At 45.0% G+C, this 18,740-nt stretch overlaps 1 protein-coding gene across 11 annotated transcripts in view; it reads right to left on the minus strand.

Moving 5' to 3' along the window:
- The window catches only part of EHMT1 (euchromatic histone lysine methyltransferase 1), a 642,972-nt gene that overhangs the window by 73,898 nt on the left and 550,334 nt on the right, over positions 1-18,740 (minus strand). For all 11 annotated transcript variants that reach the window (XM_033961438.1, XM_033961434.1, XM_033961436.1 and 8 more), the window contains 3 exons: positions 13,681-13,848; positions 12,962-13,106; positions 9,219-9,296 (listed from right to left, as the gene is read on the minus strand). In XM_033961438.1, coding sequence (XP_033817329.1) covers positions 9,219-9,296; positions 12,962-13,106; positions 13,681-13,848 — 391 coding nt within the window. The remainder of the gene's footprint in view (positions 1-9,218; positions 9,297-12,961; positions 13,107-13,680; positions 13,849-18,740) is intronic.

Consider the following 18,740-nt stretch of genomic DNA (forward strand, 5'->3'; position numbering starts at 1 on the left):
TTTCAGTGTATTGTCTACAATGACACCCAGATCATACCCAAAGTAGACCCTAGCATCTGGTAACTATGATTTGGGTTATTCTTCCCAAATGTTCATCACTTTGCATTTGTCCACATTAAATTTCATCTGCTATTTGGATACTCAGTCTTCCAATTTTCAAAGGTCTGCTTGCAATTTTTCACATTCTGCATGCATTTTAACAACTTTGAACAGTTTAGTGTCACCTGCAAATTTAATCACTTCATTCATTATTCCAATTTCAAGATCATTTATAAATAAGTTAAATAGCACTAGTCACAGTACAGATCCCTGTGGCATTCCACTATTTACCATCCTCCATTGAGAAAAAGAGCCATTTAATGCTACCTTCTTTTCTATCTGATAAACAATTCCTAATCTGCAACTGAACATTGCCTCTTATCCCATGACTCTCATTTTCTCAGGAGTCTCTCAAGACAAACTTTGTCAATGGTGTTTACTGCATGCAGTTTGGCATATTAGGGTTTTGTTTGTGGTCCTGCATTTGCATAGTGTTGACCAAGGCCAAGTATTCTGGTAGGAATGAATGTCATGAAGCTATATTGGGGGTCATGGTACCAAGTAGAAAGATATTTGTCAGCTCTTCTTCAGCCCTTTTGGAATCAAAATGGCCCTCCTAGCGAAGATCACTTTTCGATGGACAATAGGCATGAGGAGGAAGGATAGAACACTACTTTGGATGGATTTAAAGGTTACAATTAGAATCTTGACTTTAATACAAGATGAAATGGGAAGCTAGTGATGTTGAATAAATGGAAGAGTAATTCTGTTAAAATGTGAGGCGTGGCAGAGAAGATGAATAGATGTAACATAGTAAATGACGGCAGATAAAGACCCAAATGGTCCATCCAGTCTGCCAAAACATACACTGTCTATAATTTAATGATTTAATTTAAATTGTTCTTTTTCTTACATATTTCTGGGCCTGAAACCCAGAGCTCTGCCCGGTTCTATGTATCTTCAGGAGTCTCCGTCAAAGCTCACTTCAGCTCATCCTCAAGTGGCCATATACGTGACACAGACCATGCAAGTCTGCCCAGTACTGGCCTTAGTTCTTCAATATATATCATTAAGAACATAAGAACATTAGCAGTGCCTCTGCTGGGTCAGACCAGAGGTCCATCTTGCCCAGCAGTCCACTCACGCGGCGGCCCATCAGGTCCAGGACCCTCTATATATACCCTTCTATCTTTATTTTCTTCAGGAATTCATCCAATCCCTTCTTGAACCCCGATAACGTACCCTGTCCTCTGGAAGCGCATTCCAGGCATCCACCACCCTTTGGGTGAAGAACTTCCTAGTATTGGTTCTGAATCTGTCCCCTCTTAATTTTCTATATGCCCTCTCATTCTTGTAGTTTCTGAAAGTTTGAAGAATCTGTCCCTCTCCATTTTCTCTATGCCCTTCATGATCTTGTAAGTCTCTACCATGTCTCCTCTAAGTCTCCGCTTTTCCAGGGAAAAGAACCCCAGTTTCTCCAATCTCTCAGCGTATGAAAGGTTTTCCATACCTTTTATCAATCACGTCGCTCTTTTCTGAACCTTCTCGAGTATCGCCATATCCTTCTTAAGGTACGGCGACCAATATTGGATGCAGTACTCCAGATGCGGGCGCACCATTGTTCGATACAATGGCAGGATGACCTCTTTCGATCTGGTTGTAATGCCTTTCTTGATAATACCTAGCATTCTATTCGCCTTCTTAGAGGCCGCTGCGCACTGTGCCGATGGCTTCATTGTGTTGTCCACTATTACCCCCAAGTCCTTTACTTGGGTACTTTCACCCATTATCAGCCCTCCCATCGTATAGCTGTACTTCGGGTTTCTGTTCCCTACATGCAAGACTTTACATTTCTCTACATTAAACTTCATCTGCCATCTCATCGCCCACTCTTCTAGTTTTTTCAGGTCTCTTTGTAATTCCTCGCAGTCCTCTTTAGTCCCAACTCCACTAAATAGTTTGGTGTCGTCTGCGAATTTTATTACTTTGCACTTCGTCCCTGTTTCTAGATCGTTTATAAATACATTGAACAGCAGCGGCCCGAGTACCGACCCCTGCGGAACACCGCTCGTGACCCTCCTCCAGTCAGAGTAGTGGCCCTTCACTCCTACTCTTTGCTTCCTACCCGCCAACCAATTTTTGAACCATCTATGTACGTCTCCTTCCACCTCGTGGTTCTTCAGTTTCCGTAGTAGGCGTTCATGGGGTACCTTGTCAAAGGCTTTTTGGAAATCCAAGTATACGATGTCTATGGGGTCCCCTTTGTCCATTTGTTTGTTAATTCCTTTGATGAAGTGCAATAAGTTTGTTTGGCACGATCTTCCCTTGCAGAAGTCGTGCTGGCTTGTTTTCATCAGTTTGTTTCTTTCTAGATGCTCATCGATGCTGTCTTTTATCAGCGCTTCTGCCATCTTCCCCGGAACCGAAGTCAGACTTACCGGTCTGTAGTTCCCCGGGTCACCTCTCGATCCTTTTTTAAAGATGGGCGTAACATTAGCTATCCTCCAATCCTCTGGGATCATGCCTGTTTTCAGGGATAGGTTACAAACCTGCTGTAGTAGTTCCGCTATTTCCTCCTTTAGTTCCTTCAAAACCCTGGGGTGGATTCCGTCCGGGCCCGGAGATTTGTCACTTTTTAATCTATCTATCTGCTTATGTACGTCCTCGAGGCTTACCTCCATTGATGTTAATTTTTCTGCTTGATCTCCTGTGAAGATTTTTTCAGGTTCCGGCACGTTAGATGTATCCTCTTTTGTAAATACTGACAAAAAGAACATGTTTAGTCTATCAGCCACTTCTTTCTCCTCCTTCACCACTCCTTTCCTATCTCCGTCATCCAGCGGTCCCACTTCCTCCCTTGTCGGCTGCTTCCCTTTAACATATCTGAAGAACAGTTTGAAATTTTGCGCTTCCCTGGCTAGCTTCTCTTCATATTCTCTTTTTGCTCTTCTGACTACGAGGTGACATTCCTTTTGATGCTTCCTATACTCTTTCTAGTTCTCCCCGGTTTTGTCCTTTTTCCATTTCCGGAATGAATATTTCTCGTCTCCTATCACTTTATTCACTTCTTTAGTTATCCACGCCAGGTCTTTAGTTCGGTTCTTTTTGCATCCTTTTCTAAATCTGGGGATATACAGATTTTGCGCTTCGCTCACCGTGTCCTTGAATAATGACCAGGCTTGCTCTACAGTCTGTAATTTCCTTGAGCTATTCCTAAGTTTCTTTCTTACCATTACTCTCATCGCTTCGTAGTTTCCTTTCTTGAAGTTTATAGTCGTCGCTGTGGTTCTCTTCCCCTTCGATATTCCTACTTCAACCTTGAACTTGATCATATTGTGATCGCTGTTTCCCAACGGTCCTGCAACTTCCACTTCCTTTGCAGGTCCTCTTAGCCCATTGAAAATTAGGTCCAAGTGGCATTCCCTCTTGTCGGTTCTCTGACAAGCTGTTCCATGAAGCAGTCCTGTATAGCTTCCAGGAATCCGGTCTCCCTAGCACATTTTGAGTTTCCAAGACTCCAGTCTATCCCGGGATAGTTGAAGTCTCCCATAACAATCGTGTTACCACTTTTGCATTCTTGTCTCATCTCTGCTTTCATATCTTCAATATTTGCTTCGGATTGCCCAGGTGGATGATAGAACAGGCCCATCTTTATCTCGAGCCCATTTCTTCCTGGTATTTTAACTCATAGTGATTCCAATTTGTCGGTCGTTGCCGCTGTGTCTACTCTGGTCGAGTGTATGTTATCCTTTATGTATAGGGCTATTCCTCCTCCTTTCTGACCTGACCTGTCTTTTCTGATTAGAGATCCTCTGTGTTCACCTCACATTTTTTTGAACTCTGTCACCGTTTTCCTCTCCATCACCTCCCTCAGGAGCACATTAAAGGCATCCCACCACCCTCTCTGTAAAGAAGAATTTCTTAACATTACTCTTCAGTCTGCCACTCCTCAACTTCAGATTATGTCCTCTGGTTTTACCATTTTTCTTTCTCTGGAAAAGATTTTGTTCTATGTTAATACCTTTCAAGTATTTGAACATCTGAATCATATCTCCCCTGTCCTTCCTTTCCTCTAGGGCAGTGTATCACAAACTTGTGTGCCTCCTGAGATTCCAAGTGTGCCGCGGCACACTGAGGAGGAAGAGAGGTGGTGACCAGCTGTCTTGCCTACAGGACGTGCCTCTAGCCGTGAGAGGCACGTCCTGTAGGGCCAGAGGTTCTCAGCACATGGTACAGCACCAGTGCTGCTTGTCTAGCGACTTTCTGCTGCCATTGCTTATCTCGCGGAACTTCTGCCTTCCTCATCTTCTCTCCCAACCCCCGGACCAGCAGCGGCAGCTCAGTGTGCGTTTAACTTTGCCACACAGCTGCTGTTAGTATTAGTTTAGACCAGAGGTGTCAAAGGGGTGCATGAGATCTGTTAGCATACAATGAAAGCAGTGCATGCAAATAGATCTCATGCATATTCATTTGGGAAATCCTGAAAACCCAACTGGATTGTGGCCCTCAAAGAGGGACTTTGACACCCCTGGTTTAGACGCAGCCTCGGGGCCTTTGCTATGCCAATACACTTCAATGATGCAACTTCCTCTTTCATCAGAGGTGGGCCAGCCTACCAAAGACTCCGAGGCTGCCTGATGGAACCGCGTCTAAACTAATGCTAGTGGCAGCTGTGTGTGGAAGTTAAAAGCACAATGACATGCTGCTAGAGAGAGGAGAGGTACTGCTAGACAGGGGAGGAGGAAAAGAGAAGGGAGAAGGGGTACTGCAGGACAGGGGAGAGAAAGAGAAGGGATGAGAGGTACTGTTGGACAAGGGGAGAGGGAGAGGTGCTGCTGGACAGGGGGAGGAAAAGGGAAGGGAGAAGAGATGCTGCTGAACCTGACAGAAGAAGGAGGAAAAGGAAAGGTGCTGTACACTGGAGGGGAGGGTGAGATGCTGCATGGGAAGAGAGCATGTTGGGTTAGTGGGTGGGAAGGAGGGATGTCACTCGAGGGAAGAGGCAAGGAGACAGAGAGAAAGTGTGCAGGAGGCAGAAAGTGTTGGACTCATGGAGAGGGCGAGATGGATGGGAAGGACAGAAAGGAGGTCTGTGGTAGGGGTACTCAGTTGATATTTGTTAGACTTAGCTTGAAGTAGTTGAGAAACACTGCCGTAGGCAATCAGTCTGCGCCAGTGCCTTTCCTTCACACCGGCTCTCTTCCCTGCTGGTACCCCCTACTGGTGTCTCATGCACATGTCATCACGGCAACGTCCATGCACTTCCGGGTGCCTCGGGCCGTGGCTACTACTTTTACTGTGCCCCAGCTTGAGAAAGTTTGAGGCACACTGCTCTATGGTATACATATTCAGGGCTTTCAGTCTCTCCTCATACGTTTTTTAGGGCAAACCTCCTACCATTTTCATCACCCTCCTCTGGACCACTTCAAGTCTTCTTATGTCCTTTGCCAGAAACAGTCTCCAAAACTGAACACAATACTCCAAGTGGGGCCTCACTAATGACCAGGGACATCAATACTGGTTACGCTTCTTTCTATACAGCCTAGCATCCTTCTGGCAACAGCTACTGCCTTGTCACACTGTTTCTTTGCCTTTAGATCTTTGGACACTATCACCCCAAGGTCCCTCTCTCCATCTATGCATATCAGCTTCTCACCTCCCAGCACATAAGGCTCCTTCTGATTTCTAACCCCAAATGTATTACTCTGCACTTCTTTGCAATAAATTTTAGTTGCCAAATATTAGACCATTCCTCTAACTTTTGCAGATCCTTTTTCATGTTTTCAACTCCCTCCTTCATGTCCAATCTGTTACAAATCTTGGTATCATCCACAAATAGGCAAACCTTTCCTTCTAACCCTTTAGCAACATTGCTCACAAACATATTGACCAGGATCAGCCCCAGCACCGATCCTTGAAGGACTCCACTACTCACCTTTCTTTCCTCCAAGCGAATTCCATTAACCATCACCCTCTGGCATCTGTCCGTCAACTAGTTTCTAATCCAGTTCACCACTTTGGGTCCTAACGTCAGCCCATCAAGTTTGTTCAAGAGCCTCCTATGAGGAACCATGTCAAAGGCTTTGCTGAAATCTAATTAAATTACATCCAGCATATATCCTTGGTCCAATTCTGCATATCTCCTGCTGCTGAGAATTTTTCTTTTTTTTTTTTTTTTGGGGTGGGGTGTTGGTTGGCAGCGGGAGACATTGAGTATCTCTCCCACTGCTGGGAAGGGGGTGTCAGTTGGCGGTGGGAGAGCTGCCAAAGGGGGCTATAATGCACAGTCAAAACACACGCCACAAGATGCACTTTTGCTGTCACTGTAACGGCACCCCTGGACCAGTCACTGATTTTTGTTGCCAAAAGTCAATGCTGCTCTTGGAGAATGGCTTGGCAATTTTTAATAATCCACCGGAGTGCTCATTTCAATGTTGAAGAGCTCATTGCATAGCAGTGTCAGAGAGCTAGATACCTCGCTAAAGATGGAGATAATCCGTTTTGATAATTCGCTGCTAAAACGCACGCAGGCTAAACCGTCAGAAACCAGTTTAGCGACCGCGTTAAATTTTTGAAAATCTGGACCTGAGAAAGACTGCTAGCACATTTTCTACACCAACCACATATGCCGCAGAAAGAGCCTGAAGGAGCATTTTTGCCCACCAGAACAGCATTCGAGCCTCCTGACTTAAGGATGCACTTCTGGTGCCCCCCTGTCGATTCACTTATGAAACTGTTGTGGCATTGCTGGAAAAAACACCTGTATAACTGTTCCCTCCAGGGTGTTTGCAGAGCTCTTAGTGCCAACTTTATGGTTCTGAGTTCTAGACGGTTCATCGACCAGCCTTTATGATGGAGAGTCCACTGGCCTTGGATGGAATGATCTCCGCAATGAGTCACCTAACCCAAGAGACTCTCAGCTGACATGAGAGCAATCCACACCATGATTTGGAGAGGCACGTCCCTGCCAAGAGCAGGTTCCCGAATCCACCAGTGCAGCCTGCTCTGTGTTGGTTCTGTCCAGGGAAGGGGCATCCGAAGGGAATGATGCTGCAGAGACCATCGGGACACGAGGGACTGCTGCAGGGGCTGCAAGTATGCTCTGGCCCAGGACACAATCTCCAGGGAGACTGTCATGGACCCCAATACCTGAAGATACTGCCAAGCAATAGGGCTCAGCAGCATCAATAGATCCATGATTTGCCTCTGGAGCTTCAGTTTGTGGGTTGGGAAGAAAAATCACATCCTTGGAGCGTGTCGAATAGAATTCCCAGATATCTCAACATCTGAGATGGCTGTAGTTGGGCCTTTCATAAAATTAACAATCCAGTCCAAGAGTTGCAGGAGAAACACTACAGTCCCTCTGCCTGCTCGCACTCCAATCTGGATGGAGCTCTGAATCATCCAATCTGAAGAGAAGCAAACTGGAAATGCTGCAGAAGAACATGAAATCTCAGACATCTTTAGTGACCCAGGAATATGGGGACATGAAGATAAGCCCTTGTCATGGAGGGCTACAGCTGATTTTTCTGTGTTGCATAGCTTGTGCTCTTCCAGTCCGATGCTGAAACGTCGGTTCTTTCTACACAGATGCGGCAAGACACGGAAAAATGCTACAATTATGACGCCAGCTACAAAAGCCTAAGAGAACAGAAAAAAGAAGTTGAAAAAAAAAGATTAATAAAAATTCAAGATGATCACTGCCAGGAAATTTTTGCCAAAACCGGCCCATGGAAACTAAATGTAAAGTTAAAAATAGCAATTTAGATTTTTTGGGAGGTGAGCGACCTGATCCCTACCCTCAGAAATTACGCAAAACCCTGTTTACAGATCCCCTCACACGATTCTACTATAGGAAGTAATGGAGCTGTACTTACAGACTCCAAATTGCTTGCCTGGCAGCTCTGTCTGTGCAGCTGCAGTGAAGGGAAAGGAAATTCTGCCTCAAATCTTCTTCAAACAGTCTAATCTTCAGGATCTTCGGGATGCTAGTCAAACGGATCCTGACCAAGACCTCAGCTGCCACGGAACCACCTCATGTAACCGGGTTGCGTAATAAAGCAGCCTGTACCCTGATACCCTGAGGGATCTTATACAGGGCGTATTGAGCCTGTGCTTAAACCTTTGAAAGGGGAAGAAGGTAAGCATGCTCCCAGGGGGATGATCCTGAGCTCTAAAGTTGGCACATAGCAGCTTAGCTCCACCTGAAGCTTGTCCTGTGAAGCAGCAATCTGGCTATGTGGAAATTTGCATCCTTTCCCAGGCAAAGAACCCCTCCAAAGGGGTCTCAAGGCACCAAAGCCACTGAAAAGAGAGAAACTTTAGGGAAAAAAAAGAAGAAAAGAAGAACAGCAGATCAGGGGGAAAGGGATGAAATAAGTGATGCAATTCAGGTGCCAGAAATATAAGATTCAGCCACTGAATCCAGGAATATATTTTGTTTACATGACTATCTCAGTTTGTCCAGTAATTTGCGAAGGATAACTTTCTAATATAGCATGGCCAAAGACCTATATCTTGATTTGTTCAGCCCTAAAACATGAGTTGTGCCCCACATGGGGTCATAAAACTCATGTTTCAGATTGTGACTCGGGTGAGATGTACTCCGAAATGTTATCAGCTTGCACCTCCACAAGTTGTGTGCTTTTTGTGGCTGTGATAATAGTCACAGCTACAGAAAGCTTGAGAAGCACTCACTGTTCTATGATGCCATTCTGTTTTTGATTCTAAAATTAGCTCCATGACTAAACTTTCATTTTCACTTCTTTTTTGATTTTTAAAATGTATATAGCTTGTCTACATAAATGGTTTGTTAAAATTAATTGCATTTATATGTTGCTGACAATAAAAATTGTAAATTTTTTTAAAAATTTACATTTTAAAGAAAAGGATGCCTAAAGTAAAAGCTAATTTGGATGAATGTTCATATGTTGCCTATGGAAGTACTTATGAGGTTGGTTCTCTACAATATATTTCCAGACTGAAAGACAAAGTAAAAAAAACAAAACAACAAAACATTGATTATTTTATATAAAACATGAAAAGTGAGCACCAAGGGAATAACTTGTACTTTGTAAAAAAATAATAATAATAATCATTACAATACTTCAGTCTTCCCACTTCAAAATGTCAACCATGACTGTGAACATGCCTCCTTGTGTGTGTGTGTGTTGCCTCACCTTATCATACCAGCAACGCATACTAAGTTGTCCACACATGCAATTACTGGAGGAGCAATCATCTATGCACACGCAGTACTGAAAGAAAGAAAAACACGTTATTTTTAGCAAAAGAATATATTTACTAGGCCACTGAAACCTCCCACAACATGATTGTAGAATAGGTACCGTGTTTCCCCGAAAATAAGACAGTGTCTTATATCAATTTTGGGTCCAAAAAACACACTAGGGCTTATTTTCAGGAGATGTCTTATTTTTATCTCTCCCTTCCTCTCCTCCATCCCAATTCTTCCTCTTTCCTTTCTCTCCCCCACATGTTCAGCATCTTTCCTCCACTCTCACCCATCCCTTGTGCCTTCCCTCTGCAGCATCTTTCTATCCCTCCTTCCTTCCTAACCCCCGAGCATCAGAACCCTTGCACAGTATCTTTCTAACCATCCATCTCTCCCTCCCATCCCCAATGCGGCAGATCCCTTGAGCAGCATCTTTCTATCCCTCCCACGCAGAACCAGGCCGATCCTCCCACTGCTAGACTGATATACCTCCCTCCAAACAGCAGCATTGACAGCACTCTAAACAGGCTGCTTCACGGTCTTCTCCTGCTGGGGCCTTCCCTGTAATGCATCAATGACGACATCATCAGTGATGCGGCAGAGAGACGGACCCGATGGGAAGGGTGTCAGGTCAAAAGCGCGCCGGGACAAAGGCGTGCCCAGACAATTGAGCCCAGCACGGAGGCGCGTGCCGCTCAAAATTAATGTTTTTAGGGTTCCGACAGGGGGGCGTGGGGGGGTACCCCCCACTTTACTTAATAGACATCGCGCCGCGTTGTGGGGCTGTGGGGGGTTGTAACCCCCCACATTTTACTGAAAACTTCACTTTTTCCCTGTTTTTAGGGAAAAAGTTAAGTTTACAGTAAAATGTGGAGGATTACAACCCCCCAAACCCCCCATAACGCCGGCGTGATGTCTATTAAGTAAAGTGGGGGGGTTCCCCAACAAAACCCCCCGTCGGAGCCCCTAAAAACAATAATTTTGAGCGGCGTGCGCCTCCACGCTGCGCTCAATTGTCTGGGCGCGCCTTTGTCTTTCGTGCCGTTGTCTATGAACCGGTGGGAAGAGACCGCAAAGCAGTCTGTTTAGAGTGCTGCAGATGCTACTGTTTGGATGGAGGTATGTCGGTCTTGCGGTGGAAGGGTCAGTGGGGGTTCGGATGGGATGGAAAGATGCTGTGCAGGGAAGTGGGTGGGTCAATGGGATTTGGCTGTGCGATGGGGATGGGGGAAGCGCTGCTGCCGGCAAATCCAGGGATGGAGTCAGGGAGTATCGGGGACATATGGGAGGGGTTTCAGGAGTCAATATAACTAGGGCTTATTTTTGGTGTAGGGCTTATAGTAATTTGGAGATTCTAAAAACTCGAGGATTCTAAAAACTAGAAAAAATCTAAAAACTTGAAGATTCTGGATATGACATTCAATACAATACAACAAACAGGTTAGTTTGATAGTGGATAATAAATGTGTAGTGAGAGTCAATGACTGCTGCCTTGATTCTGATGTAGGCAATTTTTCATTGGTAGAATTTTTCATTGGTAGAGTTACGATCTGAATAAGCAGTAAGGATAGTCTTTTAACTTTATAATTTTGATACAATAACACATAGAGAGAAAAAATTTGTTAATAGTGAAAAATAGTTCTTTCTATAATTATTTAATAATGTAATACTGATCGTTAGACGAGTTTATAAAATGTAGATGTTGATAGGTTGTCATAACCTTAGGCGATGCCACGTGACCTCACTAAATTGCAAAAGCATTAAATAGTTAGCATTTTAAGAAGCTTACATTCTTTTGATCCTATATTTTTTGCTTTAATGTTAAGTCTAACAAGACTGTTCCTGAAGAAGCTCGGATACTCGTAGTAGGGAGCGAAACGGAGATCTTCTGTCGGGCAGTAAAACTTTGCTTCAAGTTAAGTACAATCATAATAATTACAACGTGAGGGGATTATTATGATGATTTTAGTAAAATAGAGATTAAAAGAAGGTGAAATAATAAAGAAAAAATAAATTATAAAGAACTTGATAAGAATAAAGAGAGTAAAGGACCGATGATGGCTCACAAGTATATTGCACGCTGAGACTTGTTCTAGTTGCAGTGCAACAGTGAGCGCTTGAGATCCACTATTAATCTCTTTTATTCAACTTCATGTAAGAAGTGTGACTTAAGCAGCAATCCATCTGTATTTTTTGGTGATAAAGTATGGGGCTTATAGTAAGACCTACCCTGAAAATCTAGCTAGGGCTTATTTTTGGGGTAGGTCTTATTTTGGGGGAAACACGGTAGGACTGAAACCCAAACCTGGAATTCAAAGACCATTACAGACATCCTGACAAAAACTGCAGTTACTAACTAATCCAAGAAGCTTAGGAGGTTGAAACTGCACCACACATTTCATATTGACGCTGTAGTGACTCAGGAGAAGATTCTCAAATGTTCACTTTAAAATTTGATGGGCTGCTGTTGCATTTGCTATTGTAACAATTTCAAAAATGCAAGTATTCTTTAAAAAACCACGCATTCAAATGAAGTTCACGGAGAGCCTTTAAATTTGCATGTGCCCATAGCTGGTGATAGTGATTGGCATATGCAAAGAATAAACGTGCACAAAAAAACACCCTCCTATGGTTGGTGTCTTATGTGTCTAGGCCAATCAGAGCCCCAGTTTGCATATGGGGAGAGGAGGCCTAAGGCTCTGATTGGCCCAGACGCATAAGGCCCCACTCATAGGAAGGGCCTTAAACAACCTGGGTCAATCAGAGCCTCAGGATGCACCGGGGAGGGTAGGCCCGCAATTTAAAAGAGGCAGTCCTGCTGGCCAGAGGAAGTAGGCATTCCTCTGGCCAGCCATCTGAAAATAAGATAAGGGGGAGAGGGTGGGAGGTGTTGGAGGCACAGGGGGAGGGTAAGGTGGAGGGGGTGTTGCGTGGTGGCGGGAGAACATAGGAAACTTTCCTGCAGCTGAGGGGGGGTGGAGGGGGTTGGTTGGTGGCGGGAGACATTGGGCATCTCTCCCACTGCCTGGGGGTGTGTCAGTTGGGCAGGAGAGACTGGGCATCTCTCCCGCTGCCAGTGGTGTGTGTCAGTTGGTGGTAGGAGAGCATGGGCAATTCTCCCACTGTCGAGAGGGGATGGGGGGGTGTTGGTTGGCTGGGGGTGTGTCAGTGTTGGTTGACATCGGGAGAGCGTGGGCAACTCTCCCACTGCCGAGTGGGGGGGGGTTGTTGGTTGATGGCAGGAGACATTCGGCATCTTTCCCACTGCCTGGGGGTATGTGGTGGGAAAAACTGGGCATCTCTTCTGCTGCTGATGGTATGTGTTGGTTGGCGGCGGGAGAGCGTAAACAATTCTCCCGCTGCTGACGAGGATGTTGGTTGGCAGCGGGTGACATTAGGCATCTCTCCCGCTGTTATTTTTTTTGTTTATTCTGCGTATGTTCCCATCTCTATAAGTAGTGATAGGCACATGCTAATTTAGCAAGTCCTCGCTACTTTCTGCCAACCTCATTTGCATGAGAGTTTTGGGGAGAATGACTTAAAAAAAAAAAATCGCTACTATAATGGCTGCGATAGCAGCCTGTTGGTTTTTTACATGTTTTTTTGAAAATCTAGCCCTAAGATAGTCTGACAAAGGTTCTGAGAGGATTACAGGAGGGATGAGAAAGGCTGAGGAAGCAACTCCTTTACCTGTAGGTGAGTGATGTTTCTGTCAACATTCATAGGCGAGGTCACACAGTTTTGGGAGACATATTTATAGTTGGTGGGGCATGGCTCACTGTCCACAGAATTGACACATGGAACTGGTATGCGTTCATAACCTCGAGCGATGTCCCTGTCAAGACCAAAATAAATGAATCATGTACTGCAGAAAACCAGAACACTTTCAATAAAACACCAGCAAAGAAATAAGCAAGGAAAGTGATAACATCTCACATTAACCCATTCAGTCTAAACTCTCTCTTCTTCAACCTCACTATTTACAAACTAGCTATGACCTCTTGCAGTAGAAATTATGGGGCAATATTCAGCACAAAGGCTGTCCTAGGTTAATCAGGTTAGCTATCTGGATACCACCGCTTAATACTGGTGACACTCAGATAAATTCCAGATTTAAATAACCAGTACTGGGTCCCAGATAACGGCCAGTACTAAATAACTGGGTCTGATTTAGCCAGAGAGAGTCAGCATTTAAAGAAATGCTGATGCTGTTGGTTGAATAATGTCCCCTATGATTTTAAAAGAAATTCCTCTCACTTGTGGTTTTGGTTCAAGTTATTGGTTCAAGTTATATCACCCATAAGGGTAATGATGTGTGAGCTAACAGCGCCTTTTCAGTATTGTTTATGATTAAGGTTGAGAGGCAAACTCTTAATTCACCAGAGAGAAAACCTTGCTGAGTTTCCTACCTGTTTACAGTCTTCTCCGCCTGGACAGGTTTCTCCATAGATGTTTCCCTCAGTGACCTGTTCATCTGTAAAGCCACCCAAACCTGAGAGTTCAAACTGGAGCACTCAAGTGGCGTCTCTCCTTCCTTGTTCTTCATATTGACTTCTGAGCCACAGGAAAGAAATAGCCTGGAGGGTAAAAGCTACAAATAAAGCAACTGGAAATTCAGCCCTAGAACCAAAAATGCAGTGCAGTGAGCATGAGATACTGCTACAAGAAATGGTTGTACTTATTGTACTTAAGTCATAATAACCTATGTCAGTGTTTTCCAAACTTTTTTTTTTTTTTACTACAATCCTATTCAAACATGCAAAATATTCACACAACCCTTCTTTATACACATGCCTTGTTCCATGTCAACTTCTAGATGCAGCTGACAATGCTGTTGCAGGCACTGCTTCTCAGTGAGCTCACACAGACCAAGTTATAACATCATGGAAGTTTACTTGTGCCAACAGTACCACTTGTCCTATTTTTTTTTTTGTTGGGGGGGGGGGGGCATTTCTTGTTGCTGTTGTGCATTTTGTAATCCCACTTGAGGTTTCAATCCACAGTTTGAGACCCACTGACCTGTCCTAAATGGAGTGTGTGAGTGTCTCCATTCTGTGTCAGAAGATTGTGCCTCCCTCTCGTGGGTGTTTACCTTCTTCTGGTCGGCTCCCTCTTCCTTCAGCCGCAGTCAATTCTCTTCACAAAACCACAGGCAGCAGCTCCTATTTGTAACCCGTGGCTGACCCAGAAGCCTTCCTTCTGACATCAGAAGCTTCCGGGTCAGCTGTGATGCAGACGTAGGAGCCGCTGCCCGCAGCTTTGTGATGAGAAGAGGACTGCAGCTGAAAGGAGGAAGCTGGCCAGAATGTAAACACCCATGGGAGGGAGGCACAAACCTGGGACACAGAATGGAAGGAAGGAGGGAATTGGGCAAATTGGGACATGGGAGGAAGACTCGGGAGGGAGGGAGCACAAACTTCGAACAAAAGGATGGAAAGAAGAAAGGAAGGAGGGAGGGGGCATGAAGTTGCGACACAGAATGAAGGGAGGGCAGTTTGAACTTGGGCCATAGGATGGAAGAATGGAGGGAGTGACGGAAAGGGAGAATTGGATGTCTGAATGAGAGGGAAAGTGCATATGGGTAAATGAAGAAAGAGGAGAATTGTTGGCCATAGGGAGGGAAAGAGAATTATTGGACATGGTGGTGGGAGAGGAGTGAGGTAGAGAGATTCATGGGGAAGAGAGAGATGAGAGGGAGAACAGTTGGATATGGCAGTGGAGAGGGAACAGTGGAATGGATGGAAAAGGATGTAAGAAGGGAAAGATTACTAGGATCTGAGTTACATACAATTCAACTTCAGAACGGTTTTAAAAACGGCACTCGTTCTTAACTCGGGGACTGCCTGTATATCTATGCATGTATGTATATAAATATACTGTATCTTGCTGTACACCACCTTGAGTGAATCCCTTCAAAAGGGTGGTAAATAAAGCAGTTACTTACCTGTAATAGGTGTTATCCAGGGACAGTAGGCAGATATTCTCACAGATAGGAGACATTATCCATGGAGCCCAGTACTGACAGTGCTAAAGTATACTGGCACTTAAAGCTTTTAGTGATGCTTCGAGACTGTCTGCTCCATGCATGCACAGATGCCTTCCCGCCCGACGCTGGCTCATGAGGTCATCAGTTCTTTGCCCATGTGAAGAAGCCAACTAGGGGAGGTGGGCCAACTAGAGAAGGTGGACGGGTTGTGAGAATAGCTGCCTGCTGTCCCTGGATAACATCTGTTACAGGTAAGTAACTGCTTTATCCCAGGACAATCAGGCAGCATATTCCCACAGATGGGATTCCCTAGCTTAACTGAAAGGGATGGAGGGAGAGCTGGCCTCTAAATTAAGAATAAATGGTGTATTGCCACTGAATGAACTCGGACATACCATGCGATATGAGTATGTACATAGTAATGGAAGGAGAAGGAAATTAGTGAACTAGTAACTGGTACAAAAATGACTTCAATAAGAGTAAAAGGCAAATACTGTAATCTAGAAAAGCCATAACTGATTGAAGTTGCTAAATGTAACTCGACCTCATAGTAGTAGCCAAATGTGAACATAGGAGAGTGAGATGTTATGAAGACCTAGATAGAATGTTTAGATGGGTTCTAGAATGTGGGATGTGTAAGGATAAAAAAGAAACAACAGGTTATGTGAAGCCCTGAGTGGCTTAGGTCAGTGGTAGGAAAACTCATTAGGCAAAAGAGCAAAGATCAGCAGTTCAAAGATTAAGATTTCTTTTGAGAGCCAAATTTTTTTTCAATAACCATGTTTTTAGGAGTCAGTTTAAACTAGCTACTGACATTAAATAAAACCAGATATCATAAAAATAATAATCTTATTTATTGACAAAAAAATCTTTTTCTACCTTTTCTTGTTTCTGCTTTAATCATCTTGTCTTCACTCACTTCTTTCTAGCCAGCATTTGTCCTCTTTCTGTCTTCCATGCAGCATCATCCCCTTTCATGTCTGCCCTCTCTCTCTGCCCCTGTCATCCACTGTCTGCCCTCTTCCCATTCCATATGGCATCTTCCTTCTTTCTATGATCTTTCCATAAACTGTCTATCTTGTAACCCTTCTCTCCTTTGTACATGATTCATTTCAGCTCTGCCACCTCTCCAATTTACTCTGTCACGACTCACTCCCCTATGCTCTGGCATCTCTCTCTTCTTTCCCTCCCACCCCATGGTCTAGCATCTGTCTCCTTTCCCTTCCCTGATTCCCTAGCATCTCTCTCCTTTCCTTTCATCTCTCCCTCCCCATCCATGCTCTGACATCTCCTCCTTCCTTTTCCCTTGGTCTGACATACCTTCCTCTTTCACTCCATGCTCTTGGCATATCTTCCTCCCCCTCTTCCCCCATGACCTAGCATCTCTTCCTCCCTCCCTCTCTTCCCTCCATGACCTGGCATCTCTTCATCCCTCCCTTCCCTGGCATCTCCTTTCATTCCTTCCTTTCCTTCCAGTTGGGTGCAGCAATTCTCTCCCCCTCTGTTCCCTTTCCTCCTTCTGTCACCCTGTCCCCGGTCGGCAGTGCGGGTGCTCCAAGGCCTGGCATCATGAACTTCTTCAGGCAGCAGCAGCATTCACATTTTGCTTCTGTGTCTGGTATCTCTCCCTTCCCTCAAGCTCCAGTACACCCACCACATAGGTCCAGCACCTCTCTCCCTTCCCTCCAGCCCCAGCCACCCCAGGGGTCCAAAACCTCTCTTCCCTCCAGCCCAGATTCAGCACCATCCTTCACTTCAACTCTGGAGCCAGCCAGCCAGCCAGCCTCCCCCCTGAATACACACATACAAGGGTACAGCGATAGCAGCAGCGGCAACCCCATGAGTCAGCATCTCCTCCTCAGCTCCCCTCACACCTACATTACCTGAAGTCATAATGCAACTGTATAGAACCATGGTGAGACCTCATCTAGAGTACTGTGTGCAATTCTGGAGGCCACATTACCGTAAAGATGTGCTTCGAGCTGAGTCGGTCCAGCGAATGGCCACTAGGAAGGTCTCTGGACTCAAGGGTCTCTCATACGAGGAAAGACTGGGCAAATTGCAGCTGTACTCTCTAGAGGAGCGCAGGGAAAGGGGTGACATGATTGAGACTTTTAAGTACGTCACAGGTCGTGTCGAGGTGGAAAACAATATATTCCTTCCCAAGGGACCCTCAGTCACAAGGGGGCACCCACTCAAACTCAGGGGAGGGAAATTTAGTGGTGACATCAGGAAGTATTTCTTCACAAAAAGAGTGGTAGATCACTGGAACAAACTTCCGACGCAGGTAATCAAGGCCACAAGCGTGCTCGACTTTAAGAATAAATGGGACATCCACGTGGGATCCCTACGTGGGTCGAGCAACACTCAGACTGAATGGGGTGGGTCAGTAGAGTGGGCAGACATGATGGGCTGTAGCCCTTTTCTGCCATCACCTTTCTATGTTTCTACCCAAAGGAGCCAGTTGCGTCATGATGAAAAAATCTTCAGAGGCCTCTTCCAAGGCCTTCCTTCTGCCGATAAACCCCTCCTTGATGTAATTCCAATTTTGCAAAACCAGAAGTTACATCAAGGAGGGGCTCGTCAGCAGAAGGGAGGCCTTGGAACAGGCCTCTAAAGATTTTTCATTGGGGTATGGCTAGCTCCTTCAAGTAACCTAGGCGCGAGAGGAGTTGGGTAGGAGATGCTGACCTGCTGGGGAGAAGGGGGGGAGGGTGCTGCCATTATCGCTATCCCCGAGTCTGACCCTGGTAAAAAAAATTTTCCACACGAGGAAGGCTTTCTATTGCTCCTGCAGGGCGGTAGAAGGCCTTGTTCCCGTTCCCGCAGTAAACCGACAAAAAGTTTCCCGTTCCTGTGGATTTACCATGGTTTACTGCTGGAATCTGTCATCGTGTCATAGCACAGTTACTAACCTGTAATAGGTGTTATTCAGGGACAGCAGGCAGATATTCTCAGAGATGCGCGACATCATCCACGAAGCCTGGTACAGACAGTACAAAAAGTATACTGTCACTTTAATTTCTTAGAAGTTTCAAGACTGCCCATGCAAATGTCTTCTCGTCCATCATTGGCTCACGGGACCATCAGTTCACTAAACAAGCTAAGAAGCTAACTAGGGGAGGAGGGATGGTGTGAGAATATCTGCCTGCTGTCCCTAGATAACACCTGTTACAGATAAGTAACTGTACTTTATTCCAGAACAAGCAGGCAGCATATTCTAACAGATGGGTCTCCCTAGCTACTAGGAATGGGATAGAGGGAGTTGGCGACTAATAGAGAATACATTGTTTGTTTGTTTTTTTAGAACTGTTTAGCTGAAAAGACTATCCTGCCTGGAATTAGGCTCCAGACAAAAATAGGATATGAAATCAAGGTGTGGGAATTAAAGAATGTGCTGCAGAAATGATCAAAATGAAGGAGGAATGGAATAACTACTAAGGCTGCCACGCTATTACTGCATGCTCTGGAGCACAATTGTCC

The sequence above is a fragment of the Geotrypetes seraphini genome, chromosome 10 (genome assembly GCF_902459505.1).
Source record: "Geotrypetes seraphini chromosome 10, aGeoSer1.1, whole genome shotgun sequence".
NCBI lineage: Eukaryota > Metazoa > Chordata > Amphibia > Gymnophiona > Dermophiidae > Geotrypetes > Geotrypetes seraphini.